The following is a 26,611-nucleotide window of genomic DNA, read 5'->3' on the forward strand; positions in this document are numbered from 1 at the left end:
CGATTTTGATGGCCCCGTGGCCAACAAAGAAAACCAGTTGGTCGTTTGGTACACGATCCAGTCAGCCAGTCAAAATCGCAATCGATCAAAACATCAAATGTAAGGAGCACGAATCTGCATGTCAGGTACCAAATCCTTGAACGTGAAGAATCATCGTTGGACAATGGGAATGCCGCAAGCGGCCATATGCGCATCGATGTGGGTGGAAGTCCGACTCGGGTTTGGTCGGAGACAAATGTGGAAGGGAAACCAAAGAGGGGACAGCGAGAGGGACTCGATGGACCCGGAAAAGCACTGATTGAACCGAAAAGATTCTGATATCGACAGGGGTTCGAACGTCAGCCGTCGCACCGCCTTCCAATCACACAAGACTTGACGTTGGAAAAAGTGCCAAGACCGCAAGACTGGGGCGATTTCGCTGCGCTGGCGGGGCAGATTTGGATGACTCAGCAAGCACGTGAAACCGCAACCGGCACCTCTCTGTCAACCCTCCGAGCCTCCTCCCAACGACACCTGTGGCTCACCGTGGCTGATTCTGTGGCTGGTTTGATGCTTTGGTTCGATGCGTCAGCTTGGGGTCGACCACTGCAACTTGACGTTTTACGACGCACATGAAGATGGAGTCTCCAGAGTAGAGCTCCATCAATCCGAGCATAATGTGGTAAGGGTATCACTCAATTCTTTAATATCCGACTTCTTTGGGCGACTAGAGATGCGCAATATCGAGGAACTCGCTGTCTTCGCTGGCCTCACTATCCTCCACGATCATCGGCTGAGGAGTCGTATTCACCTCTGTTTTCCGCTTCGCATTGCTTTCCTTCTCAATGGCCTTGTCTTTGCCCTTCGCCTTCACCTTAGCCGCCGCCCGTGCCCTCTTCTTCTTCTTCAGCAGTTTATCTACCTCCGCCTGTCCCCTGATCCTCAATGTCAATTCCTTCATCATATCCCTCCAAAGGACCTCGCCGTGACACTTTGGACACTCGCCTTTGACTGGCAGTATCTCGTCCCCTTTATCAGTTCCAGCCCTCTTTGCTTCCTGCTTCAGGAGACACCGACTCCAGCAATCAATATGCCCCACAGCTTCACAGCCTATATTCGGGCAGATGGCATATAAACCCCTTCCCGCCTCCATTGCTTCCTTACACACGACACAGCCCCCCTGTCTTTCAAACTCAAATATCTCCTGACCTTTGGTGACGTATTCCTTTATTGGCATGTAATCGAGTGGTAAAGCATATATGCCGTGCTTCTTCCCGTCCTGTGCGTCGTCATTGTCGTCATCGTCTCCATCGGCTTCTTCGCCCACCCCTTGTAATGCCGTTGCCAGACCTCCAAAATCCGTAACCACCTCTGCCCTCAATCCTCCATCGCTGTTTTTCCTCTCCCAGACCCTCCACACCTCCTCTTCAAAGAAATGCACCCTCAAACCCCACCTCCCAAAACTCTTCACCCCAAGTAACATCCTCAACGCCTCCATCACCCCGACCAAGCTCTTCCTCGGCCTTTTGAGGTGTCCCGTCTTCCTCCTGCCCAATCCTTTGACTGCCTCAGACCGCTTGTCGGCAGGGATCAGCAGCGACTTGTGCGGATTGTTCAGCGCCCACTCGAATTTCAGCGCGGCGATCATGCTGGGGAAACCGGAGACAAGACAGACCATGTCCCACGGCCGGAGCGACTTTTTGGAGGTGCGGTAGGCACCCCCCTTGGCGAGCCCGTTGTGTTGGGAGAGCCGTCGGGGTGGGTGCGGCGTGGAACCGATGTAGAGGGAGGCGTGCCGGGGCTGGGAGCGGAGGATGTAGACTGTGTAGAGGGCGGGGATGGGTTTGGGTTGGAGCTGAGTGGTGTTAGTGGACATCTTTGCGGTTTCCTTGGATAGTGGTGGCATGGTTGTCTAGTATCAGGTAAGGATGTTGTGATATTGGGCTTCTTGTCGTCGTTCACGTTAAGGACTCGTCTTTTTCGCTGCTAATCCCGTTGGACGATTTGTTGGTCGATACGTATCAAGGTAGGTGAACAGAGCGACGCGTCAGTCAGGGCAGTCGCCAAGTAATACTGAACACTTTCTGATTACTCCCATTGGAAAGTGCGATTATTGTGCGGAAGTGTAGAAAGCTAAAGTGCGACTAATTCTTATATATGAGACTGAAAGTGGTGACCGTGAAGAAGTGAGGTTGTCGTCTTTGTTTACAGGAAGGATGTTGTTCGTTCATGGCCGCAGTAACCCGGAATGGCTGCCCAATGAATTTACGCGCTTGACCTCACCCAGCCCCATTTAGTGGGTCCAAGCTCCATCGCGCCTGCAACATATGACATGGGATTCGAACATTGACGTGTTTTACGGTCATAGTAAAAAATCTTTGGGTACTGTTTTGGGTATTATAGTCTAAGCTGATAAGCAATTTTTAGTCTTCAGAAACCAAGAAACAACCACATATCTCATCCATCTCCTGATGCCTCTCAAAGCAGACCCTGCTTCTGCAAATCGAGATAGACCTTCTCCGGCATGACATTGCCCTCAGCGTCCTCCATCTGCACGATCGAACCCTCATCCACATTGACCTTTCTCGAATCACTCTGAATCTTGTTCCAGAGCCTCACCGCCTCCTCTATAGATGTGATGTCTCGGAAAAGATGTGTGTTTGTGATACCCAGACGCTTCAGGTTGGTGATGTGATTCGTCTCGTTGAAGTGCTTATCGAAAGCACGCCGGCCGCGGTAGACGAAGTTGCCACAGATCTCGCAGGGGAATTCCTGGCCCAGACCGTGCAACCTGTAGAGCCAGAAAGGAATCGGCTTTCCATCCCAGGCCAACGGTAGCTTGAGAGGGTTGTAGATCTTGTCGTCTCCACCATCATCCTCATCTTCCTCGGCCTCCTTAGCCTGTCTTTTGAACGTGGTGTTGTAGAGGTTCTCCAGCTCTTGTTGCCTCTCACGCTCCGTCATGCCCTGCCTGCGTTCGACGTTTACCCTAGTGTCGTCCCGTTCCGTCTTCATGGCGCTAGCAAGTTTCTTGATGCGGAACTCCCTCTCGGCGACCGCCCGCTCCTTGAGGCGATGCGCTAGAGGGGCAGCTGAGCCGTTTGTCGTACCGTTGACCGAGTCTCCGTGAAGCACCGCCAGCACCTCTGCGGCCTTGATGTGCTTCCTGCCCGTAAGATGGTTCTTGTAGACGTTCTCATTTTTAAACTCCTTCTCGCATGCCTCGCACCAGACCGCATCGGCGCTGCTCAGGATCCTATTTGTCGCAGAGCCCTTGGCAGCCGGCTTCTCCTTTCGCCATCCTTCAATGTCATCCTTTTCCCAGGCTGAGTCGAACTCCTTGTCCCAACCACCAAACACCTTTTCGAGATTTTCGAGTGGTCGCGTGCGTCGAATGAAGGATTCCAGATACTCCATCAACTCGCCGAGATACTTGAAATATTGGTCGGTCAACTTGTCGGCCCGCTTCACTCCACCATAACCGGGCTGGAAGTTGTCGAAGACTTCGAGATATTGCATGTACGGGAGTCGCTTCACATTCGGAAGATTGAGGTAGGATTCGTGACTGGCGTGCAAATCGAAAAAGCGGCCGTATGCCTCTTCGCCCGAGAACATGCTTTCCACAAGGAATGGCTGGTCGTCGCCCTGCTTCCGTGGCCGGTACCAGTTTTCCGAGTTCTCCGCTTGCTCATTTGGGTATCGCGAGTGGTGTTCCTTGATACTGGCTACTTGTTTGTAGAATTCCTCGAAGGGATCGCCACTGCCGATCTGCAAAATCTCCTTGGAGCGCACTCCGGACTTGTCCTCGTATAGGGGAAGAAGCTCACGGGACTGATGTTGAATCTGGTCGAGAAGTTGGGATACCTCATGGTCGCGATTGAGACGTTCATGGATCTAGGAAATGCGTCAGCACAGGGTGCCTAAAAAGGCGCATGAACTGGTGAAAATTCGCGTGGAAGGACATACCTGTTTTGGCTCGTCGCGCATACGGTCCGCAATACCCTGCTCGAGGCGCTCGAGATCCTCGTGGATGTATCTCTGTTCTTCTAACAGCATGTTGGCAGATTTTGAACCCGCAAAAGTCCCCTAATAAATAAAAAGTGAAAGCTGCGTGTAGGAGAGCCGGACTTGTCGCGCCGGATGAAGAATCGGGAGTGGGAAAGCTAGTAAGATGTTTCCTCGATTCGAGGTTGTTGAGACGTGCTTTTTCGGCGCCACCAATTGCTTGTACGAGACCAGAAGAACAGCAAGGAAACATGTCGCGGCAGGCAAAAATCACCCGGCAAAGGACTTGGCACAATCCGCCAACTGCCCTGTCAAACATCCCCGCTGTTCCATCAAATAAGGTTGGCCGACGTTGTGCCGAAGCGGACCTTGGCGACTTTTTTTGGTGGAAAGCTCCACTCCAGTGCCGCCAACACGTCCATCGCATCCATCATCAATCACTTGTCGCGCTTTGGTACAGTGGGCTGTTTTGTCTCAGGTGCAAACAATTTCCAACAAGTCTAACACTTCAACATCATCGTCAACATCCGCACCCACAACGTCGCAGCCTTAATCCCGACGCACCCCAGAACCCCTTCAATCTCATACACATAATCGCCCACCATGGCTGACGGCGGTATTGATCGCAAGGCCGATGAGAAGATTCAGTTCTCCACCTCGAAGGAGGTTACGGTTCATCCGACTTTCGAGTCGATGTCCCTGAAGGGTATGTCTTGTCGCATCGTGTACTTTTGGGGTTATCGCGGCTCTTTTGGTCTGACTGAAACTGACTGGTCTCGAAAACAGAGTCTCTCCTCCGCGGTATCTACGCCTACGGATATGAGTCCCCCTCCGCTGTCCAGTCCCGCGCCATCGTTCAGATCTGCAAGGGTCGCGACACCATCGCCCAAGCCCAGTCCGGTACCGGTAAAACGGCCACCTTCTCGATCTCTATGCTTCAGGTCATCGACACCGCCGTCCGCGAGACCCAGGCCCTCGTCCTTTCCCCGACCCGCGAACTTGCGACCCAGATTCAGAGCGTTGTGATGGCTTTGGGAGACTACATGAACGTCCAGTGCCATGCTTGCATTGGTGGCACCAACGTTGGAGAGGATATTCGCAAGCTCGACTATGGTCAACACATCGTTTCCGGTACTCCTGGTCGTGTTGCCGACATGATTCGCCGCCGCCATCTCCGCACCAGACACATCAAGATGCTGGTTCTCGATGAGGCCGACGAGCTTCTTAACCAGGGTTTCCGCGAGCAGATTTACGATGTGTACCGCTACCTTCCGCCTGCCACTCAAGTCGTTGTCGTCTCCGCCACTCTCCCTTACGATGTGCTCGACATGACCACCAAGTTCATGACCGACCCCGTCCGTATCCTGGTCAAGCGTGACGAGTTGACCCTCGAGGGCCTGAAGCAGTACTTCATCGCTGTGGAGAAGGAGGATTGGAAGTTCGATACCCTTTGCGATCTCTACGACACCCTTACGATTACGCAAGCCGTTATTTTCTGCAACACCCGCCGGAAGGTCGACTGGCTGACCGACAAGATGCGCGAAGCCAACTTCACCGTTAGCAGTATGCACGGCGATATGCCCCAGAAGGAGAGAGATAGCATTATGCAGGATTTCAGACAGGGCAACAGCAGAGTTCTTATCTCGACCGACGTGTGGGCTCGCGGTATCGATGTTCAACAGGTCAGCTTGGTCATCAACTACGATCTCCCCAGCAACCGTGAAAACTACATCCATCGTATCGGTCGTTCCGGCAGATTCGGTCGCAAGGGTGTCGCGATCAACTTCGTTACTAGCGAGGACGTGCGCATCTTGCGTGATATCGAGTGTAAGTTCGAACTATCCGACCGTGGCATCTTCTTTTGCTAACATGCGATGCAGTGTACTACTCGACCCAGATTGATGAGATGCCCATGAACGTTGCCGATCTTATTTCTTAAGACGCTCGAATGGCATGTCTCAGGTACACGCTATTTCGAGATGAAAAGGGGCAAGTCGGGTCCAGGATTACTTGGGCCACAAGAGATGGCTTCAAGAGGACAAGACTGAAGTGGGAGGAAAGGGGCATGTCGGCGTTAAGGTATGGTAGCCTTCCACGATCCTGGCTCGTTGTACACATCTTGCTGACATACACGACAAGGACGCCTTACACAGGTTGGACAACATATCTAGGGGATAGCACGCGCACGAGATATCAACGAGACACGAAACGGGTCCGCTTGAATCACAGCCATGAGGTTATTCATGTCAGTTTTATACCTAGCGTGCAGTTTAGTAAGCGATAAGAAACACGCTCAGCCCTACCGGGCTTTATTTCACATGTTCAAACTGAGTTGCATACAGAGCTGTCTGACGTTGCACACGTGAAACATTGCTGCTGTAACATGTCGTTACGATACAGACTAGCGAAGTGCGGGCTGACTGGCGGATTGATTGATACGGTAATTACGAAACGGAACTAAACCCGTCAATGTTGTCATTGTTCTAAGAAGAGTGGAGACTCGATGATCAAAGTCAACAACATCAACCGGACAACAAGGCGTTCATCTCACTCTCCAACACAGACAATAACTACCCACCTAGTTCTTGGATCGCATTACCTTACGCAGTGTTAAAAGCAATGTCCGAAACCGTGACCGACATGCTGAGCCGCAGAGTTAAGGTATCTTGAACTTCACAACCACCTTGAATCTCACTTACCTACCTGCTCACACACACAAAGCTCTCCAATGGCCTCTCCATCCCCCAAATCCAACTCGGCCTCTACATGATGTCTGGCGCCGAAACCACCCGCTCCGTCCGCTGGGCCCTCGGCGGCGGCTACCGCGGCTTCGACGGCGCCCAATGGTACGGCAACGAGCGTGAAGCCGGCCAGGCCATCCTCTCCTTCCTGTCCTCATCCACTGAGAATACCGCTGGTCTCACCCGCGAAGACATCCACTTCACCAGCAAGCTGAAAGATAACCGCACCAACTACGACGCCGTCCGCGCGTCCATCTGCAAGTCAGTCAAGGAATGCGGCCTAGGCTACATCGACCTGTTCCTGCTGCACAGCCCGCTCGGCGGCCACGAAGCGCGGTTGACCAGCTGGAAAGCCGTCGAGGACGCGGTGCTCGCGGGCGAGGTCAAGATGGCGGGCGTCTCGAACTACGGCGCCAAGCACATCGAGGAGCTGATGGCGACGGAGCCCAAGGTGAGGCCAGTCGTGAACCAGATCGAGTGTCACCCGTTCAACACGCAGACGGAGATCAGGGCCGCGTGCGAGAAGTACGGGATCGTGGTGGAGGCGTACGCGCCGCTGGCGAGGGGGATGCGCATGAGGGATCGCACGCTGGGCGCGGTGGCGAAGAAGTATGGGGTTACGCCCGCGCAGGTGTTGGTGAGGTGGTCTCTGCAGAAGGGGTTCGTGACGCTGCCGAAGAGTGTCAAGAAGGAGAGGTTAGTGGAGAATGCGGATGTTGGTGGGTTTGAGTTGGCGGAGGAGGATGTGAAGAAGCTGGATGGGTTGGATGAAAAGTTGGTTACTGATTGGTGAGCTCTCCCTTCCCTCAGGATTATCGATGTTAATGGTGTGCTGACTCGCTGATGATTGATGGTGTTTAGGGATCCTACTGATGCGGACTAAATACTCTTAGTCCGTGTTTACACCTTGCACAGGTATTTTTGTATCTACCAATCACGGCGCCCGCTGCTCGCAGATAAGTCCTACGAAAACCCAGTATCTATCATGCTCAATTCAAGCTTCGGCTGTATTCGCCATCATTATCCATTCCTACTTGCCTTCTATTTTCATGTCTTTTTCCCTTGCTGTGGTGATATTGCCCCGGCCCTATTCGGGAGCCGCAGGTTGACGGAGTCTCCTGCGAGGTGAATCCCTCCTCCTCTGGATTCTCACTTACTTAGGCAGCAGAGCACTGATCACGGAAAAAGATATCCATACCAGTGAAATAGACGTTCGGCTTACGCCGTCACTAATAACGTATCAGTCCGCCAAGCCCGAACCTACATTGCCGACATATCACCGTCAAGGAATCAGGAGTTCAGTCTGGCGGTTGATACGAGCCGAAAAGGAGGCATTCGTGCATTTCCAACCCACATCTGGCGTCGTTCACAAAAAATGGATGTTGGGCGCGTGTGTAGCCATCCGGGGCTACTGGACTACCGCATGTACTCACTCATAACAGATATGCCTCCCGCAGCCACCAAGCTTCTTATAGTAAAGACTGGCCCCCATCTGTAAGCCCGCTGTAACCTCTGGGCGCTGAAAAGTGGGCGGCATGGGTCATCTGCAATCGGCTGGCGTGGCTGGCAGGGGGTGACAGCTGGATGGCGCTCGCTTAAAGACCCATATCAAGTATGGCGGCCCGCTAAAAGAAAATAGGCATATCTGTTATGAGTGAGTACATGCGGTAGGCTGGCTTACAGGTATGTTTCTGATTGTATGTAAAGTGGAAAACCTTCCACATGAGCGGTGAAGATCATCCAAGATCCAGGTGGTTTCGAGCAAAAGAGGAAGGTGGTTCAATGTTCTGGGCGGACAGTGACCTGTTTCACCAGCTTACAATACCGTGTGCCACCTAAAATGCACGGAGTGTGGTTGGTGTTACCTAAACTCGACCCCCAAAAATAAAGGCCTGAATAAGGTGCTGATCAAGAAAACCAGGTTCAGAAAAATGATCAGTCAAACCACCCGAAGACATCCTATCAACTTTCATTGTCATCGAGAGAACCGGTGTGGCAGCACTCATCATCTGCTTCCAACTCGGCTTCAGTGATGTGAGAAAGAGAGCATAGACGACGCATGAAGACGCTGAAGAGATTGTTTAGCTGGGTACCTTATGATTTTTCTCTGCAAAATGGTTGGATCTGGTACGATACGTCCTCATCCCTCTGGCCGGCCGAGGTAGTCTCAACGTTCATGATGCAGTGAAACGTTGTAGGAACTCAAGTTGTCGGATTAAGTCATCCGAAGCTACGGTGAAATTTTCTGCTGTGATGCAGTAGCGTCAGGCTCTTTCAAATGTTGCCGCCAACATGACTGGGGCCCCGCAGATAAGATCGTCACCACCAGAACTTTTCGATGCCCTACTAGATCTTCCGAGAATTGTGGGAGGGTCAAGGCGTCTGCCACGCGTTATTGGTGATCAACGCCATGTGGTGGCATTTTTTTCTCAGCTCATCACCTCGAACGATCTGGAGATATGGTTCCGTTTGTCTCTCCGTCTTCCCCGGATCCGCGCCAGTTCTGGATCTGTGTTCGACTCTGGCCTGTGGTCAAGACTGGAGCATGGCGTTATCTCGGGCAACTCATGGCGGTCCATAATCACAAGTTCCAAACTCCAAAGAGATTTCCACTTCCCCGCAAGCTCGAACTCCATCACAACCCCAGAGTCCCCATAACGGTCTGGACGTCAGCGGCTTTCAGTGGCTGGGTTGATGTGGAAAGCCTCTGCGAGGCCGCTGCGGGAAGTGGTCCCCTGAAGAAATCATGGAATACCATTGGGCCGGTTGGCCTGGGGAACCGCTAGGGAAAACCATAAGCACATGTTACCCCTGTCTTCAGAATCTTGTCCCCAGACACCCCAGAGTGCCCAGGCCCGAGCCAGGTTCTCCTCACTTGTTGATCAACCGCCAAGTCTCGCCCTTTTCTTGGTGCCGGAGCTTGTCGAGCTTGAAAGATATCAAGCAACTGTCAAAGCAAGCAAAGCTTCCCTTGGCAAGCCACTCCCGTCGGCCAAGAGCGGCAACATTGCCTCCCCCATTTCACCAGGATATGTATTCCCCGAATTGGCATCGCGTGTGACCCAAAGGCAAACTGACGGATGCCAAGATAGAGGAGGCTGCCAGATGAAGTAAAGATGTAAAGATGGAGGGAGGATTACTAGGGAAAAGACTTACCCGAACAACCACCGGACACGACTGTCCGGCAAGCAAGAGTTGTATCAGTGTCTTGATATCATTCCCACCCTGCCATCCATCTGGGACATCAACACCCCGACCGGCTGTTCTTCGGCTTGCTCTGCTTGTTGAAGTGGCTGGCAATGGGATCATGACCGGCCATGAGGAACATGATGGCATGCGGGGGATTGCCTGCACATCCCTACCGGAATCTCTCGAAGGTTACCTGGTAGGTCTGGCACATGGCTGGTACTACCACCCAACGCATGTCGGTATCCATCTTGCTTTGGGTGCAGGATGCCCGGTTGTATGAAAGATAAATGCATGCACACTCGCCCCGAGAGGTAACGGAAGTCCGTTGCATTTTTATTTTATTTTTGCACATCCTGGGTGCATATATTATTTTGAGACCGACCGGGAGCAAGTGATCCAGGTTCAAATTGGTGTCTCTCCCATCTCCATCCGGGTCTCGTTTTTTCATATTTTTCACACCTTTCTCTTCGCATTCTCCCCTAGACCGGTTAACAACTTTCGAGTAATTGTTCCGGCTTTAAACAACCGCACTTCGTTGTGGGAGTATACATCCCAGGTATCAGCACCGCGGTAATAAAAACATTTCTTCATCCAGTCGTCAACAAGAGCCTCAACCATGGAATCAACCCACGAGCCCGCCGACCCCGTCGCCAAGGGCATTCTCCCCACTGCCCGGCAGTCATGGAAGGACCTCTTCATCTGGAAGCAGCGCGTCGTCGTGACCAACGTCTACGGCGAGACCGCAACAGAATGGGCAAAGCCCGTACCCCTCAAGAACCCCATCAGCCTGATGGCTCAGCTCTCTGGACGTGACTGGCTCAACTTTATCGTCGGTTTTGCCGCCTGGAGTGCCGACGCCTTTGACTTCCACGCCTTGTCCATCCAGCAGGTCAAGCTGGCGGACTACTATGGCGTTAGCAAAACATCAGTATCGACAGCAATCACCTTGACATTATTACTCAGGTCGATTGGTGCCGCTGCCTTTGGCCTGGCTGGCGATCGATGGGGGAGAAAGTGGCCTATGGTACTGAACATGATTGTGTTGGGCATCTTGCAGATTGCTACTATCTACAGCTCGACTTACTCACAGTTCCTTGGTGTGAGAGCTTTGTTTGGATTGTTCATGGGTGGCGTGTAAGTTTCTTTTCTTCCTCAGCATCCTGTTTTCGAAGATTGGTTTTGCTAACAAACTCCTAATCAGGTATGGTAACGCAATCGCTATGGCTCTGGAGAATAGCCCGGTCGACGCCAGAGGTCTGATGTCCGGTATCCTCCAACAAGGTTATAGCTTTGGATACGTGTGTGCTGCGTGTGCCAACCTCGGCGTCGGTGGCGGTACCGATAGTTGGAAGACCGTATTCTGGATTGCTGCTGGCTTGTCCATCGGTGTTGGCATCATCCGCTGCTTCTTCCCCGAGTCCAAGCAGTTCCTTGAAGCGCGCAAGAAGGGCAAGGCACAAGCGAACCCATCCCAGTTTTGGAAGGAGACCAAGGTGATGCTTCGCCAGGAGTGGAAGATGTGTGTCTACTGCTGCATCTTGATGACGTGGTTTAACTGTGAGTTTACCTCTCCCCCTTCTGCTTTGCAGCCACCCATCGAGCCACTCTAACCGTCCTTGCCATCAACAGACTACAGCCATACCAGCCAGGACAGCTACACAACGTTCATGAGAACGCAAAAAGAAATGGACAACACCGGCGCCAGCCGCGCCTCTATCATCATGAAAGCCGGCGCTTGTGGTAAGCTTACCTACCTAATCAAATATTCTCTCACCGAAATGACGGCTTTCTAACTTGTGATGAACAAACAGTTGGCGGTACTATCATCGGCTACCTCAGCCAATACTTCGGGCGAAGACGCACCATCATCGCCTCGGCACTCCTCAGCGGTTGCATCATCCCCGCGTGGATCCTTCCCACTTCCGAGCGCGCGCTGTCCGCCACCGGCTTCTTCATGCAGTTCTTCGTCCAGGGCGCCTGGGGCGTGATCCCCATCCACCTGAACGAGCTTGCGCCGCCTGCCTTCCGCTCCTCGTTCCCCGGTATCACGTACCAGGTTGGCAATATGGTGTCGTCCCCGTCCGCGCAGATCGTCAATGCCGTGTCGGAGAAGATCCACATCATAAGCCATACTGGCAAGCTGGTCGAGGCATATGGCCCGACTATGGGCGTCGCTACTGCAATCATCGTGATGGGCATCGTGGTTACCACGGCGTTTGGGCCTGAGAAGAGAGGTAGAGAGTTTGAGAAGGCACTGCCGGCTGGTATGAACCTCCAGCAGCAGCAGCAACAGAAAAAGCAGGTGGATGATTTGGAGGCGGGTGATATGGAGAAGATGCCGAGTGGGCTTGATGATGATGAGAAGAGGGAGGCAAGAGGCCAGCACTTGGAAAACGTTGCTGTCCCTGCTAAACAATAAGTGTGAGTGTGGTTTCCATGAGGGTGTTGGCAGCTGTGGAGATATTTCCGGGTATAGCGGCCCTGAACGGCATGCGCATTTTGCATGAGGATCTCTGTACTTGATACCAAATGTTAAATGCTAGTAATTTACTGCCTTTTGCGGGCTTACGTACAAGTCCGATACTGGTTTATTTCTTTGTCAGCTTGAGACCTCGGGCCAACTCCCCTACGTGTTCCCATAACTAATTGACTGGTTTCGTTCTTTGAGCGAAGCGTAGTCGTATGTTTGGAGTGTGGGCCAGTTCAAGACAGATCCCGTCCCGTATGCTAGGATTACCGAGGTAACGAACAAACAAGCCTTATATTTTATGCTCAAGCTTTGAGTTTAGTAATGTTGAAGGAAGGGGGTATCTTGATAAGGCACTTAGGTCACCTTCCGCTAAATGAACAGTTGCCCATCATCTTCCATGTGTGTCAGGTCACGCTTTCATGTCTACATTATACGAAGAAAGATTTTCCATTCAATTTTTTCCCATCACTTCAATACTCTATGATACTATGACAACTGAATTTTACATCTCTTCCAGTGTATTAACTTGGATTTCGTTGAGTGGATTTTCATTTGTATCCTATTCCTAACTCGAGATGCTTCTAACGGACTTGTGGCCCGTGCATTTCTGCATAACAGGCAGGTGCTGAACATATGCGAGTTGCCAACCCCACGTGCAGTCAATCTCTCCCCCGCCTTCTTCCATCACCGTGACTTCACAAGTCAACCTTGACAGCAACCACATTGCTCGACACGAAACCCGTAACAAACAGCCAAGCCTTTCGCCTTCCCCCTTCCTTCTCTGGATCAATAGCCACCAAAACCGCCGCGCTCGCGCTCCTAATCCTGCTCCCATCATCCTCAAACAAAAGTCTCTTCTCCCAAATCTCACCCCCATCAGCTTGCTTGACGGGCTTCGCAAACCACACCATGACCGGGTCCTTGGCCTCCGGATTTCTGGACGTCTCCGCCAGCGTATGCGCCTTGCCCAAACCGGCCACGACAAACCCGCTGTGGTCAACGCCGTCCGCCATGCCGGCGTAAGGGTCGGAGAAGTACGAGGGGTTGTCGATGGTGGAGTCGAATTCGATACGGTTGAGCACCGTGATCATGTTGGACTTTGATGTCGACGCCGATGGAAGCTGGCTGATGCTCAAAACCCCCGAGGCGGCGCTGGCGATGGCCACTTCATCGTCGTATCGGCCGTGGCCTAGTCCGTTGGCGTTATGGAACTTGCCGAGTGCCACGTGGGCGGTGACGCCGGCCAAAGCGTCGGTCTCGGCGGGAGTGGAGGGGGCTTCAAGGGAGAACTGCAAGTAGATGACGTCGGTCCATTTGGCGTTGGCGTACATGTCTTCCACGAAGCGCATGGCGCCGTGGTCCCGGTAGAAGTGGTCGTTGGTCACGTAGAGGGACGTGGGGGAGGTGACGATGAGATCGTTGGGGGTGCGGATGAGAGGATGCCAGATGGAGCGGATGTGAGTCGCAGTTGACGTGCCTATCACATGGTGGAAGACCTCGATTTGGGATCGCGCTTTGGGGACGTCTGCCGGTGGAGGGTGGATGGCTATGACGGGCTCGGGATTTGGGAGGTGGTTGACGGCGTAGATGTACACGGCATTCGGTTGCTCGGGGTCAATAAGGACTTCGATGCCATGGGTGATGAATGGTCCCTCGAAGTTGTCCACGACAAGACGTCGTGATTTCTTCGTCTACGAAAATTGTAAGTGACTCGGTTATGCGTATGAGTGTGGGGATAGGGTGTTTTGGACTTACTTCGGGGTCAATCACATGCAGAGAACCATGGTAGGTCTTGAGGATTGACGAATTGTTGAAGTTGGTCAAAGGGGGAAACCATTGGAAGCGAGTCTCGGGATGGTCCTCACAAGCAGTGAAGAGGGTCTTGCTGGGGCCATGGTAGTGCAAGTCTTCACAATGGACAGTGTCCGAGATGTATACAATGTCCTCTTGTTGGACATGAGTGCTCAGAGGGTTGGTGCGAAGGAAGCCAAACACGACGGCATTGTGGTATATAAATGTGCCCCAAGAGTAGATGGCATACGCCAACAAAGCGGCGGTAACAGACGGCCCCAGCAACTTCATGGTGGGAATCAAATTGGCACGAGGTCAAGGAAGGTGAAGATGGGACCGATGGACAAAATTCCGTACCCGAGCTTTATATGATGGTCTGCCTCCCCTGTCATCTTGGCCATATGCTGACTGTTACCATTGTACACTAGGAACATGATGCTTGGCATGGACCAGAAACGAGTTCACTGCCTCGATTCCTTCCTTGGAATCTCACCTCGGTCGCTCTTGTCAACGGGTTCTTTGTGGCCCCGAGCTGTTGACGGATCGCCCTGCGGGGTAGCTGTACGGAAGCGTAGCATGTTGACACCATATACGCAATAGCGCAACGGCTAGTAGGCTGTCATACCCCCCATGTTAGCGGGTTCGCGTACGCGGGGTTCGGCTATGAAATCCTTGTGGTTGAAGATCTGGGGTGTCGGGTGCGCCGTTCGGGTAGCACAACCTCTGCCTTTTAGCTTCTGAAACCCTCCGGATGTCTGGCAAGACACTCGAATTCCTGAGCCCGTCCACTACACACCTAGCAACATTACTAAAACCAAACATGTGTACGTGATTACATGTCGAAGATGTCGCATATCTTCTTTAGTCCACCGACAACAGCAACAAAGTATGGAGAAGCTTTAGCACAGCTGTCGGGAGGTGTACCTCTCTTGAAATGATCAACAACAGAACTGACCAGACATTGAAGTGTGACAAGCTTCTCTTGAGCCTCAAGCAAGAATTCAACAAATAAGAGTTCAGAAGGGGTTACGCGAGGAAGGGGCCAGAAGTTAGTAAATCGAAGTCAGGCGTGCAGGCTGGGGCCGTTCAGGGACCGGGGATCTGACCTGCCCGAATCTGGCGCTCGTTGAGGATTACGGTTCATGGCTCGATTAAGTTGGTCCAGCTTGCCAAAAATAAGCTCTTAAACATGGTTCGACAGGCTGACCCCACTGCACTGTTGAACAGACCGATGTTGTGTTTAAGAAGGGACTTCACGTCATACCTCTGCTTTGAGATCCCTTTCAGCAAGTTTCTAGACTGCACACTACCAGGACCTATCCAGATCTCTTTGAAGTCGAACGCGATCAATATGAGTAGCCGGGGTCTTTCGAACGTTAAATTGGACGTTTTTGCCAAGAGCAATGCTCATCTGACTAGGTACTACAACTGTGTAGTGGTAGTGATCACGAAGATCCATCGCGATGCACTGATTGAGAGTTCACCGCCGTCGCCCTTGGATGTCATGCAGTCTTCACTACTTACAACTGTACCTGCCTCACTTCTACATTCTCAACTTCCATCACTATTCTGTTCCTAGTTGCTATCCGTTTTGCACGAGACGTTCACCGCATGCACGTGGTTCAGCTTCTTCGGCATGGCGTCTCCCACGGCCCAGCTTCTGTTGGTTCGAATTATTTTATGTGCCACATATAGGCCAATAACGATACCCATCGCTTTGCAGTAATGTCTGCGAAGATGAACTGGGTGGTCGCCCAATTTCCGCTCCTAACACGTGGCATACATTTGTTCTCGGGTTGCCTACGATGAGCAGAAGCGGTAGATAAGTTAAAGAAGGCTGTGTTGAGCTCTTCTCTTCATTAATGCTGAAACATGAATAGGTACCCGTCCGTTGATAGCCGTGGATATCCAGTCCTCAAAATGTCGGAAATTACCTTACCTAGCGATCATTTCCTCATCAATCCCGCATTGCGAGGGATGGAGCCATCCGTCATGCCGTCTTTGGAATTATTCGCTGCAGGAGTAATCCCGTGGAAGCCTGCCTGATTAGCCTGCTAGGAAGAGGTACAAATGGTTCGACGCCATTCTGTAGATGGCCCAGTCATGAGTTGGACCACGGACTTAGTATTCCGGAGGTATAGCCGTTCGAGTCTCGCACCGCAGCCTCGAAAGCCATCAATATGATCGTCCAGCAGGAGAAGCTCATGTAGCCTTGAATATTTGCCTTGTACGCGTAGGCAACTCTCTCTCTTCGCACTTCAACGCTTTCTCACAACACAGTCTTCCACCTAATTTCCCCAAATTCTTGGCCTGCTGCTTCTTCCCGTCTTTGTTTGCATTGGGCACGCCTTCTGGCTGTAGGTCGACGATGTTGCTGTTCATACTTTCAACCGGCTGTGGAAAATGAATGAGGCTGAGCCGAGTCTGTCTCCAGAGACAGGACTGTGGCCGGCTGACCTATGGGAGCAACATGTCTTCGTCATCAACAAGTCGTCTTCCGATACTATACCCTCTCGACGGATATGTTACACCATCACCTCCTTTTGTTGACAAGTCCGCGAAACTCTCCCCATGCATCAAGAGTCGGTGTTGATGGAGACACTGCCCCAATGAGCCTTATCAGGATACTCAATGCTCTGTTAGGGAGAGCGAGAAGTGGACCTCGGACTCAGGAACATCTCAATCTCAACGATGGAGGCTAAGAGAGCAGGTTGGATGGAGCGACGTCAAAACCCTCGACCACATATATTAAGGGAAATCCCATCTCTGGTGGAGAATGGGGAGATATTAGCTTCACAAAGTCAACACTCATCTTCAAACCTTGATTACTCAGCTCAACACCATCCCTAGACAACAATTCAACCCCTCAACCTAGCCACTCTTCAACATGGCTGGCACAAGCAAACCACACGACCTGAAGTTCATCAACACTTTCGAAACCGACTTGGAGAGAAATGCCGCTTTTGGAGAGGGAACTGGCACGGACTATATGAGTATCTCGAACTTTGCCAAAGATGTCGATGCCACTGGCAAAGGTAGGTATCGGACGCATCCTTGGAGCCAATAAAACGGACACTAAACGGCCATGCCAGGGTCATCTACCACTACGACGACGACTACCACCGCCACCACCATCAACGGCAACGGAGCAACACCAAACACGACTGAGCCTCAGGCTAACGAAGATCCTGCCACTGACACTCCGCGTGGACACGAAATTTGCCCAAATCCGCTCCCCTAGTCACCTCATCAGCACTTCCATGGCCCTATGTGTGGCTGCCGCGACTCGGACTGGACCCATGGTGGCATGACGGCTCACGGCCAGGACGAAACGAACGCGCCTTAGCCAGAGCCAACCATGACGGACGCAGGGCACTGGCAAACACGGATGGGAGGCGAACGGTGCCAGTGAATGCCGGCTGGGGCTCCTCCGGGTTTTTGTCATCTGTGGCCTCCGTTCGGCGCGTCCACCAGACCTTCTCCTAGAGCAGCAGAAGATCCTCAACACTTTCAGCAATCCACCGGTCCATTGGCCAGAACATAGGATGCCGAAAATACTGACGGAAGAAAGCCTAAACCCCTGTTATATACAGCGAATCGGATCATCCCGGATTGTTTACTTTTGATCCGGTCACATAGGCAACAATCCTTTTCTCCAGACCCGCGGCAAAAGGTCAATTCCCGCGGACTGGCTCGTCATTGGAGAAAGCGAATGGAGGCATGAAACGAGCCTTGCATCTCAACAACAACACCCTGTTTATCATCCAATGAAGAGGTGGTGTGGACTGGGGAAAGGGGGGCCGGTCGGCCGGCCGGCCGTCGCCAGTTGACCCGTCTCCTAGGACGAGACTTTGGGATCTAAATGTTGAGGAGAGGAGGTATAGGTGGTTTTCATGATGTACCTAACGTGAATTTAGAAAGTTAGACACATATGTTTACCATATGTTTACGCTTCTGCAGATAACATGAGTACTTGAGTGGGTGGCTTGGTGCCTCCGTAGGGTAGCTCATTTTATATCCTGGTTAAACCCTAAACAATCCTGGGAGCTTGGGGGCCGCGACGTGTGTGGCCAATGGGTGCTTTTATTGTTATTTTATTTTTATTCTTATTAGGGTCTGGCCCGCATCTGCTGAGCTCGTCCATATATAAATACTGATAATTTCCCACTTTGCGTATCCTTTTACTCTTCCTCCTCATCTGTCTTGCAAACCACGATAGCGCCGACGTCTCGATACAAGGGCCCCCGTCCTTTTCGCCCCCATCCACGCAGCCACATAGCTCTTACGCGTTCGCGTACCCGGTAGGTCTTTATTCCTTATGAGGTAGAAGATGGGCAAAGCTGAGTGTCAACGGACGGATCATTCACAGGAGATTCGATGTCAAAGGCGAGGGGAAGGATGAAAGGTGCATTGATCTCTGGACCTTCTCCTCAGAGAAGGATCTGCCGGCTATTTGTCAAGGTTAAAACAGCGGCCTATGACTGTGGTGTAGATTCTTCATCTTGATGTACCAAGCCACTGCGACGCGACACCTCAATTTTCTCTATTAACCCTCGGAGGTCTCTGACCGCGACACCGGCTCCCACGAAAGAATCCCCAGGATTATCGGGACTGATTTTTTCCGGTGTTGTCGACATTGATACTAACATTTTCTCTAAGCAACCACCTATTATACCGACCAATTCCCTGCAAAACACAACCAAAGCACCTACCTTTGGTACCGTACACATCATTAAGAACAGCCATGAGTTTTGATATGAACTCTCCAGCTATGGGGTGGACCACGCACATTATTCCATGCATCAAATACATTGCAGAGCTCATCTCCTCGGCTCAGAGATCCGAGGCAGCAACAACAAGGAAAGATACCTTAGAGGTGACGGCAAATATGGGAATGGAGTATGTGTTGGTTCTATGTTTTGCCGGTCTGATGTACCTGCTGGTCCTCACGTTTTTGTTCGTCGTCTGCATTTCGACTTTCGTTTTTGAACTGAAGGAGAAAAGAGAAAGACGGGAGTACGCGGACTCGGACGAGCCATCACCTGATGAGGCAGGTAGGTAGGTAGGCAAGCATGAGTCAACTATGGTAGTTGACGACTGCGACATAAAGACCGGGGCGGTTGGTACGTGTACCAGCTTGTGCGTTCGGGGTAGGGGATTCAGAGGGTGTAATATTTTCTAGTGTCTGGGGAGGTAGGATCACATAATATGAGGGTACTGGGATGGTTAGACTGTTTTCGGTTTGGCATTGGGACATACAGTGAGCAAAATTGTTACCCTTATTACTTAGAATATATATTTCACGGGGCATTAGAGGAATATTCTCCCCTTTTTTTTCTTTTAATCACCTTTTCGCTCCGTAATGATCAAGCGCAAATATATCAACATCCACGATCGTGAAGTCTAATTCAATAAAGCACCGTAAAATGCGCCGAGGACGATTGTAGGTGCGAGAGAAAACAAGGGAACGAAGCTGGGGAAAGACTGGGTAGCAAGCATCTGTGCCCAAGAACAAGGTCCATTTTGTATTTGATATTGACCCCAAGGGTCACCAACTTCCAAAACCGCACATCAATCCTCAAACGCCTTTCCCGCCTTTATGCAACCGCTTGCGCCTGTCCGATTGAACCATAACAGAAGCCCAACGCCCTCATATCCTTTTTTGTAAATTCACTCGCAGAGTACCAACCAGTACACCTCCTACTCCTCAGGCCCGGGCCTGCCATCGAGCCACTTGGACATGTAAGGCCCATCGAGCCAGTATCCGAGCTTCCTGTAGTAGCTGCGCACACCGACACCAGAGATAACGCTGATCTTCACGCTTCCATGCTCGTCCCTCGCGATCCTCTCGGCCTCCTCCATGAGGAGCGTACCAAAACCCTGATGCTGGAACTTCCTGGGGTCTCTGACGTGCAAAGGCACAGCCATACCGTAAACGTGCAGCTCGCGGACCAGACTGGTGGGCTGGCCAACCAGCTCCTCACGGAACGTGTACTTCTCGGAGCACTTGCGCAGACGGAGCAGACCGACCAAGATATCCTGCTTGGGATCCTCGTAGGCCAGGAACGTCTCCCAGCCACCGTTGGCGGTGTAGTCGCGACGGACAAGCTCAATCTGGTTCGGCCTGATCTTGTTCTTGACCTCGTTCACACCAACCTCACGAGTGCGTACATCGCGGCAGGTGGTTCCAAAGTCCTTCATACGCGCCAGAGCCAGCTCGCGCAGATTACCGTTCTCGACGCCGGATGTTACCAACGGCATGGGAATATCACGCTGGACGCGGTAGATACGGGTCCAAGGAGGAACGAGGGCCATTATCCTTGCCACGAGGTCGATCAAGCCGTTGGGCGTGTAGTTCTGATACCTGCCTGTCCTCCACAATTCGTACAGGCCCGTTCCACGGATGACAAGGGTGGGATAAATCTTCAGGCCATCGGTGCGGAAAGCTGGGTTTTCAAAGTACTCCCGGAACTGGTCGAGATCTCTCTCCATACCAACGTTGGGAAGATCGGGCATCATGTGACTGACCACCTTGAAACCGGCATCCTTGGCGAGGCAGAAGGTCTCAGCGACGGCAGCAACGGTGTGGCCACGGTTGGTATCGCGGGCGACGTCTTCGTAGAGGGACTGGACGCCGATTTCGAGACGGGTGCAGCCGTAGCGCAGCATGCTTGAAAGATGGGGCTGAAGACAGTAATCTGGTCTCGTCTCTATCGTGATACCCACGCACTTGATGTTGCTCTGCTCTCCCGACCTTACCGCCTCGTCCACGTTCAAGGTTCCATAACCGCTCAGGGCGTTGTGTAGTTGAGAAATGAACTCGTCTCTGTATGATTCGGGGAGCGACATAAAAGTGCCGCCCATGATGATGTATTCGACCTTGTCTACCGAGTGACCCAACGACTTTAGCTGATCAACTCGTCCTCTCGCCTGCTCGAAGGGGTCGTAGCGAGCCCGGATGGCTCTCATCGATGTCGGCTCATATCCCGTGTATGACTGTGTGCTGTACTCGAAATCGGAGTCTGGGCCACCGGGGCAGTAGACGCAAATGTTTCCGGTATACGCGATATGGGGGCATCGATGGGGCTTGCACATGACAGCCACTACAGCGATGCCCGATGAGGTTCTGATGGGCTTGGCGATGAGTCTGGGCAAGATGTACTTCTTGTAATGTTCGGGGACGGCGGCGATGATGGCGGTCAGTGGCGGGACATTGTTGATCTTGTGCTTCTTCGCAAACTTGGATCGCAGGCTGTTGAGGTTGATGTCCTTTTGCGGACGGCCGTTCTGGGCGGCTTCATGGTCTTCGATGAGCGCGTTCGCGATGTCGGCGCAACACCTCAGAAACCTGTCGTTTTCGGACGGCAAGTTGGCGTCCTTCTTACTGCGACTTACTGTGACCGTTGTTGTCGCCATGTTTGCGCTGTCTGGCTGGCGACCCTCGTATCTCGTTATCGTCGGTTTCGGTATTGGCGTTTAGACAATTATTTGAATGTTTTGGCGGGGCAAATTTCAGGACGCTTGTCGTTGGAGCTGCCGTACTATTCACGGCTGCCGTGGCTGTAACAAATATGCCAGCCGCATGTGCTCGTCTTTGTTCGAATTGCAGAGTGTAGTACTTTGAGGTCATGCACGTGACTCGGTACCAAATTGCGGCTGAACTAGACCTCCAGCCTCCCGTTGTTGAGCTGTCAAAGTGTGGCTTGTACCTCGGCGCGATCTGACAGTTTGACCCTGAGAATCCACCCGGCACCCACTGATACCTTGGCGAGCTCGGCGAGACAGGAAGGTACATTTGATACCGATCGGTACTTCGTGACGTACGGCTGGAGTCGGCTTGGCCGGGTTCCCACCGGGGCAACTGGGTCAGGTTTCTCACGTTAGGGGAGCGGCGGGGTTGAGTGTGGTCATGCGCGACAGTTTTGACAGAACGTTAGCGCAGTGTACCTGGCTGATAACGATGGACCCCATGAGCTTGAATTGCCGCGGACCCTGCCGTGGGCGGTGGGCGGTGGGTGTTTGTGGGTCCGCGACAGGAGCTGTGGCTCGCGAGCGGATCCTGTCATGGTGGCCCGAAGAGCAGTTGGAGACTTTTGACGAGGAGAGGGTTCCGTTGGCTGGCAGTTGGAGAAGCTCGAGCCGTCGACGACCTGAATTTCTACGTGCGATCCCGTGCAAACTGGAAACGAACAACAAAATCCCCATCAACGACATCATCGGCTCCATTGGTCCTCTCGCCCATATTACTGCCCTCTCCCTCCTCTTTCCTCCGGCGCCCTCTTATCCCTACTTTCGCATTCTTCCCCACACACATTCACAATGCAGGCTATCGCAAGGCAAACACGGCCCGCGGGCAAGCTCGTCCAGCAGCTGTCCAAGAGGACCTACAGCTCCAACTCGTCCCCCTATGCTGCGACCATCAACAACTTGAAAATCAACAGCGACACCAAGGTTATCTTTCAGGGATTCACGGGAAAGCAGGGAACGTAAGTTAGAGCTGCCTCCCCTGCCTAGAGCCCCCCTTCTTCCCCGTTTTCCCCATTGCGCCCTGCTTGTCGTGACTCGCGACGCCGATGACACGACTCGGGCGCATCTGGGGAATGCTCCACCTCCACACATTTGCCCATTATCACAAGCTTTCCAAGACCAGGACACCATGGGATGTGAATGACGATGCGAAATTGACTTGGCTGACGTTGGCTTGTTGTATAGTTTCCACGCTCAGGGTGCCATCGAATATGGTAAATCACCACCACCTTCAATACCACCATCCCATCCTTATCTCACGCTTATCGGCACCGATTCTCGGTCGCAAAATGTCGCAAACATGGAGTTCTGACGCATTGCGCCTCTGTTCTAGGTACCAAGGTTGTTGGCGGCACAAACCCCAAGAAGGCTGGCCAAACACATCTTGATCGCCCCGTCTTCAAGAATGTGAGCGAGGCCGTCAAGGAGACTGGCGCTACTGCCACCGCCATCTTCGTTCCGTAAGAAACCTCTCTGGATCACAAGCGCAGAAGGGCATTTGCTAACAATAAATGTGAAAATAGCCCCCCTCTCGCTGCTGCCGGTATCGAGGAGGCCCTCAACGCCGAGATCCCCCTCGCCGTCTGCATTACCGAAGGCATCCCTCAGCATGGTTAGTACATTGGGTCGCAAGGACAAAGCGCAAAAGAAAAAAAGCGAGCATAGGAAGAAAAACGGACTAACAGGGAGTCGCAGACATGGTTCGCATCACCTCTATGCTCAGGACCCAGTCCAAGACCCGTCTCGTCGGTCCCAACTGCCCTGGCATCATCGCCCCCGGCCAGTGCAAGATCGGTATCATGCCCGGTTTCATCCACAAGCGCGGCCGCATCGGTATTGTCTCCAGATCCGGCACCCTCACCTACGAGGCCGTCAACCAGACCACCCAGGCCGGCCTCGGCCAGTCCCTCGTCGTCGGCATCGGCGGTGACCCCTTCAGCGGTACCAACTTCATCGACTGCCTCAAGGTCTTCCTCGAGGACGGCGAGACCGACGGTATCATCATGATCGGTGAGATCGGTGGTTCCGCCGAGGAGGAGGCTGCCGATTTCCTCAAGGAGTACAACACCAAGAACGGCGGCAAGCCCGTCGTCTCCTTCATCGCCGGTATCTCCGCTCCCCCTGGCCGCCGCATGGGCCACGCCGGTGCCATCGTCGCCGGCGGCAAGGGTGATGCCAACTCCAAGATCAAGGCCCTTGAGGCCGCCGGTGTCGTTGTCGAGCGCTCGCCCGCCAACCTGGGCAAGGCCCTCCGTGAGGAGTTCGTCAGACGCGATTTGCTTTAAAGGGAAAGTTTGAAGGAGCATAATTCTTAATCTTTTGAACCTTATCTTTTTTGTCTTATTTTCAGGCGGGACGGATGAATAGTAGCAGCGGCCAGCCAACCACCAGAACCAACCAACCAAAACATTCTGTATAGCAAGGTCAGAAGGAAGCAGGGAGTGTTGAGCGTGTTTCATGTGTGACTGTGTGTTTGGGGATGATGATGAAGCTTGATATAGACATTTTGCCATCCCTCTTGGGCGTGGGAATAGGGCGTATACCGTGGTGCATTTATATCCTCTTTGCTCATCTTGCGAGATTCTGGTTGATAGATAGAGGTGAAATCATGGCTTGGGTGCGGGCGGTCAGGTTTATATAATTTACATTTACTTTAAAATATCTTCCACGGTGCAGCTTTGGCCTTGACAGGCTCAGGTGTGGCGTTTACGTTGGTCAACCGAAAACGCAGTTTATTTACTTGCCTTCACCTAACAGTACCAAGGCATCATTTACATTGTGTTATGGCTACGCTGTGATTTTGCTAGTATCCAAATAAAGGCAGAAGGAAAACCCAAAACAGGGAGGAAACGAAGAATCAGTACTTGAAAGAAGCCAAAAATTCCATTGCTCAGTTGAACCCTTTGCCATCCGTAAAACTCCATATCCGAATGCGGCTGATGCATAGACTAATAACAGAGAAGCCGGGCCAGCCTGTGTACCACCGATCAAACCAGTCAATTACCAGACCCCAGTTGTTGGGTTCTCCATCCTGCGCTTTCACCGTCCGCTATCAAGAGTCTAAATCCTCCTGGTGCCAGAGTGCTGATATGCAATCCCATATTTGCATCCCAAATAGCGCTGTGGTTGTCGCTCTCACAGCCCATCACCCACCCTTTGGAAGATGTGTTGTTACTGCTCGCCGAGGAGCCGTGCGGTGATATCGCCCATATACGCTTCCTCGAGTTCGTAGTCGTTGCCTCCGTTCCTATCAATACCAACGAAGATAAAAGCCTCGACCACCTTGTCAACGTCAAATCCCATGTTGACAAAACGGTCCACCAGGTCCTTGTTGTAGCCAGCATATCTGTGTTTGGTTTGCCCCAAGGTTAGTCATCCCTGACTTCTCATCCCCGAGTTTCCACACTGTTGTCCATATGGCTCTTTGCTTATCTTAGACTGTTCAATGTCCTGGGATGTTAAGAATCGCAACGTACCGGCTGGCATCGTTCCTTGAACCCTCCTTTGAACCTTCGTCATACTTGAGCGGAATCGCTTCCACCCTGGGCGCGCCCGCATACTTGACGGCCCAGTCGTGCGCCGTTCGGGCGAACAGCTTCGGGTTCTCGATCAACATCTTGGCGACCTGGGCGTCCTGGGGATCCTTCGGGTTCGGCGATTCGAGAAGCATTCGAATGGCGAGCAGCGCTGTCTTGATGGTACCGACTGGCGACCATGCTGTGCCGAGAATATCGAGACAGATGGCGCCCTGTGGGAAGAACATGGAGGTTAGTTTAGCCTTGGTGAAACCTCCAGCCCACATCTTGACATAGATCACAAACAAGGGTTACAAGGCAGGGAACGTACAGTGACGCTGCTGATGTTGGGGTGCCAGATCTTCGTCATCAGATACATGGCGGGCGGCTTGAACGGGTACTTATCGGGAATCTGAATGTCGACCTCGTATGTACCCCCGGCGTAGGGCGAGTCCGGAGGGCCGCTGAAGGAGCCTTTGAGGTGCGACAGGTTACTAGAGTTGAGGGGTTCGGCCATGACACCCGATGCCTCTCTGTCATTCCATATGTCCTGTAGTTCCTTCGCAACGCGGCGCTCGCGGGTAGTCGCCATGGTCAGTGATGTGGTGTCGGTGCAGCGGGATAGGTGTATGTAATGTGCTGCAATAGAAGCGAGTAGAGTTTATGGTATGCCAATAAAATCGTAGGAAGAGAGAAATGTTCAGCAGGATAAGTAGAATAATCACTGATAAGATAAACCTTGTGGAGGGGTCAAGGAGGTCCGTGAATAACGTTGCGAGGTGGAAGGGTTTCCAGGTGATGGAGGAGTTGGTAGTAGAACACTCAAGTGAAGGAAGGTTGTCAAGTTTCCATCCACAACTGTTCGAGCTTCACCAAATCGACGGGGGCTCCTCGGTTCTGAATGCGAGGTGAATGCAAGGCTGCAAGAATTTTCGCTGACCAGCTGAGATCCAGATGGTCGTCACTTCCTGTCGAGAGAAAGGAAAGTGCAGAAACGCAACTTCCGTCAGTGAAGAGTTGAGGTGGGGCGCCGCGTCCGTAGAGGTACCCAAAAGTGCCAAGACTCGAAATGCTCACAACAGTTGCCGAGCGTGGTGTGCCTGCTACAGTGTACTAAGGAGATGATACGGATTGTTTGACAGCATCAACCACGCAATGTTTATTTCCTCGGTTTACGGGCAAGGTCGGCTCCAAGGAACACACAGTTGCGACGGGGCAGGATAGAAGCAGGAGGCTCTGCCTCGGACTGCCCGCTGGTCCCTGGACTGGGCCCCTCCCTCGCTCAATGCCGTGGCCATGCGCTGTATGGGAAAACAGCCCGTCAAACAACACAAGCAATGCAACTGCCAGTGTATGGTCATTGAACAAGTTGAATGCAATTGCACGGTGAAATA

General features: G+C 52.4%; 9 protein-coding genes across 9 annotated transcripts; 4 read left to right on the forward strand and 5 right to left on the reverse strand.

The window, feature by feature from the left end:
* Window positions 1–664: 664 nt before the first annotated feature.
* Window positions 665–2,202, reverse strand: SMAC4_03937 (uncharacterized protein). Its single transcript, XM_003348043.2, has one exon. It carries the CDS (start codon window positions 1,883–1,885, stop codon window positions 707–709), a length of 1,179 nt encoding a protein of 392 aa, XP_003348091.1. The 5' UTR covers window positions 1,886–2,202; the 3' UTR covers window positions 665–706.
* A 157-nt stretch (window positions 2,203–2,359) lies between these two features.
* On the reverse strand, window positions 2,360–4,195 carry SMAC4_03936 (uncharacterized protein). The gene is made up of 2 exons (XM_003348042.2): window positions 3,946–4,195; window positions 2,360–3,873 (listed from the first exon to the last, which is right to left on the reverse strand). The coding sequence occupies exons 1-2, from the start codon at window positions 4,033–4,035 to the stop codon at window positions 2,458–2,460; spliced, it is 1,506 nt and encodes a 501-aa protein (XP_003348090.1). The 5' UTR covers window positions 4,036–4,195; the 3' UTR covers window positions 2,360–2,457.
* Window positions 4,196–4,341: 146 nt separating this feature from the next.
* SMAC4_03934 (uncharacterized protein) lies at window positions 4,342–6,325 on the forward strand. Its single transcript, XM_003348040.2, has 4 exons — window positions 4,342–4,690; window positions 4,771–5,811; window positions 5,865–6,063; window positions 6,124–6,325. Exons 1-3 carry the CDS (start codon window positions 4,588–4,590, stop codon window positions 5,921–5,923), a joined length of 1,203 nt encoding a protein of 400 aa, XP_003348088.2. The 5' UTR covers window positions 4,342–4,587; the 3' UTR covers window positions 5,924–6,063; window positions 6,124–6,325.
* A 34-nt stretch (window positions 6,326–6,359) lies between these two features.
* On the forward strand, window positions 6,360–7,752 carry SMAC4_03933 (uncharacterized protein). Its single transcript, XM_024655596.2, has 3 exons — window positions 6,360–6,645; window positions 6,706–7,514; window positions 7,587–7,752. The coding sequence occupies exons 1-3, from the start codon at window positions 6,604–6,606 to the stop codon at window positions 7,606–7,608; spliced, it is 873 nt and encodes a 290-aa protein (XP_024511471.1). The 5' UTR covers window positions 6,360–6,603; the 3' UTR covers window positions 7,609–7,752.
* A 2,514-nt stretch (window positions 7,753–10,266) lies between these two features.
* On the forward strand, window positions 10,267–12,501 carry SMAC4_03932 (uncharacterized protein). The gene is made up of 4 exons (XM_003348038.2): window positions 10,267–11,048; window positions 11,116–11,471; window positions 11,544–11,654; window positions 11,726–12,501. The coding sequence occupies exons 1-4, from the start codon at window positions 10,531–10,533 to the stop codon at window positions 12,331–12,333; spliced, it is 1,593 nt and encodes a 530-aa protein (XP_003348086.1). The 5' UTR covers window positions 10,267–10,530; the 3' UTR covers window positions 12,334–12,501.
* Window positions 12,502–12,827: 326 nt separating this feature from the next.
* SMAC4_03931 (uncharacterized protein) lies at window positions 12,828–14,511 on the reverse strand. The gene is made up of 2 exons (XM_003348037.2): window positions 14,140–14,511; window positions 12,828–14,075 (listed from the first exon to the last, which is right to left on the reverse strand). The coding sequence occupies exons 1-2, from the start codon at window positions 14,464–14,466 to the stop codon at window positions 13,080–13,082; spliced, it is 1,323 nt and encodes a 440-aa protein (XP_003348085.1). The 5' UTR covers window positions 14,467–14,511; the 3' UTR covers window positions 12,828–13,079.
* A 5,170-nt stretch (window positions 14,512–19,681) lies between these two features.
* SMAC4_03929 (uncharacterized protein) lies at window positions 19,682–21,646 on the reverse strand. The gene has a single exon (XM_003348035.2). The coding sequence runs from the start codon at window positions 21,589–21,591 to the stop codon at window positions 19,876–19,878; it is 1,716 nt and encodes a 571-aa protein (XP_003348083.1). The 5' UTR covers window positions 21,592–21,646; the 3' UTR covers window positions 19,682–19,875.
* A 576-nt stretch (window positions 21,647–22,222) lies between these two features.
* On the forward strand, window positions 22,223–24,355 carry SMAC4_03928 (uncharacterized protein). Its single transcript, XM_066090024.1, has 5 exons — window positions 22,223–22,661; window positions 22,888–22,916; window positions 23,036–23,162; window positions 23,226–23,314; window positions 23,398–24,355. Exons 1-5 carry the CDS (start codon window positions 22,495–22,497, stop codon window positions 23,985–23,987), a joined length of 1,002 nt encoding a protein of 333 aa, XP_065946117.1. The 5' UTR covers window positions 22,223–22,494; the 3' UTR covers window positions 23,988–24,355.
* A 76-nt stretch (window positions 24,356–24,431) lies between these two features.
* Window positions 24,432–26,558, reverse strand: SMAC4_03927 (uncharacterized protein). The gene is made up of 3 exons (XM_003348033.2): window positions 25,549–26,558; window positions 25,179–25,450; window positions 24,432–25,048 (listed from the first exon to the last, which is right to left on the reverse strand). Exons 1-3 carry the CDS (start codon window positions 25,807–25,809, stop codon window positions 24,874–24,876), a joined length of 708 nt encoding a protein of 235 aa, XP_003348081.1. The 5' UTR covers window positions 25,810–26,558; the 3' UTR covers window positions 24,432–24,873.
* Window positions 26,559–26,611: the final 53 nt, after the last annotated feature.

This window comes from Sordaria macrospora, chromosome 2 (genome assembly GCF_033870435.1).
Source record: "Sordaria macrospora chromosome 2, complete sequence".
In the NCBI taxonomy this organism is placed as follows: Eukaryota; Fungi; Ascomycota; class Sordariomycetes; order Sordariales; family Sordariaceae; genus Sordaria; species Sordaria macrospora.

Bases quoted from the DNA above. Each gene is read 5' to 3' on its own strand.
- SMAC4_03934 (XM_003348040.2), top strand. From the start codon at position 4,588: ATGGCTGACGGCGGTATTGATCGCAAGGCCGATGAGAAGATTCAGTTC. The intron at 4,691-4,770 runs GTATGTCTTGTC...TCTCGAAAACAG, and splicing joins CGAGTCGATGTCCCTGAAGG to AGTCTCTCCTCCGCGGTATC. The intron at 5,812-5,864 runs GTAAGTTCGAAC...CATGCGATGCAG, and splicing joins CATCTTGCGTGATATCGAGT to TGTACTACTCGACCCAGATT.
- SMAC4_03929 (XM_003348035.2), bottom strand. From the start codon at position 21,591: ATGGCGACAACAACGGTCACAGTAAGTCGCAGTAAGAAGGACGCCAAC.
- SMAC4_03933 (XM_024655596.2), top strand. From the start codon at position 6,604: ATGTCCGAAACCGTGACCGACATGCTGAGCCGCAGAGTTAAG. The intron at 6,646-6,705 runs GTATCTTGAACT...ACACACACAAAG, and splicing joins TGCTGAGCCGCAGAGTTAAG to CTCTCCAATGGCCTCTCCAT. The intron at 7,515-7,586 runs GTGAGCTCTCCC...GATGGTGTTTAG, and splicing joins GAAAAGTTGGTTACTGATTG to GGATCCTACTGATGCGGACT.
- SMAC4_03927 (XM_003348033.2), bottom strand. From the start codon at position 25,809: ATGGCGACTACCCGCGAGCGCCGCGTTGCGAAGGAACTACAGGACATA. The intron at 25,451-25,548 runs GTACGTTCCCTG...TTCTTCCCACAG, and splicing joins CCAACATCAGCAGCGTCACT to GGCGCCATCTGTCTCGATAT. The intron at 25,049-25,178 runs GTACGTTGCGAT...AACCAAACACAG, and splicing joins TCAAGGAACGATGCCAGCCG to ATATGCTGGCTACAACAAGG.
- SMAC4_03937 (XM_003348043.2), bottom strand. From the start codon at position 1,885: ATGCCACCACTATCCAAGGAAACCGCAAAGATGTCCACTAACACCACT.
- SMAC4_03931 (XM_003348037.2), bottom strand. From the start codon at position 14,466: ATGAAGTTGCTGGGGCCGTCTGTTACCGCCGCTTTGTTGGCGTATGCC. The intron at 14,076-14,139 runs GTAAGTCCAAAA...CAATTTTCGTAG, and splicing joins TGCATGTGATTGACCCCGAA to ACGAAGAAATCACGACGTCT.
- SMAC4_03928 (XM_066090024.1), top strand. From the start codon at position 22,495: ATGCAGGCTATCGCAAGGCAAACACGGCCCGCGGGCAAGCTCGTCCAG. The intron at 22,662-22,887 runs GTAAGTTAGAGC...CTTGTTGTATAG, and splicing joins TTCACGGGAAAGCAGGGAAC to TTTCCACGCTCAGGGTGCCA. The intron at 22,917-23,035 runs GTAAATCACCAC...CCTCTGTTCTAG, and splicing joins TCAGGGTGCCATCGAATATG to GTACCAAGGTTGTTGGCGGC.
- SMAC4_03932 (XM_003348038.2), top strand. From the start codon at position 10,531: ATGGAATCAACCCACGAGCCCGCCGACCCCGTCGCCAAGGGCATTCTC. The intron at 11,049-11,115 runs GTAAGTTTCTTT...ACTCCTAATCAG, and splicing joins GGATTGTTCATGGGTGGCGT to GTATGGTAACGCAATCGCTA. The intron at 11,472-11,543 runs GTGAGTTTACCT...TGCCATCAACAG, and splicing joins CTTGATGACGTGGTTTAACT to ACTACAGCCATACCAGCCAG.
- SMAC4_03936 (XM_003348042.2), bottom strand. From the start codon at position 4,035: ATGCTGTTAGAAGAACAGAGATACATCCACGAGGATCTCGAGCGCCTC. The intron at 3,874-3,945 runs GTATGTCCTTCC...CGCATTTCCTAG, and splicing joins TGCGCGACGAGCCAAAACAG to ATCCATGAACGTCTCAATCG.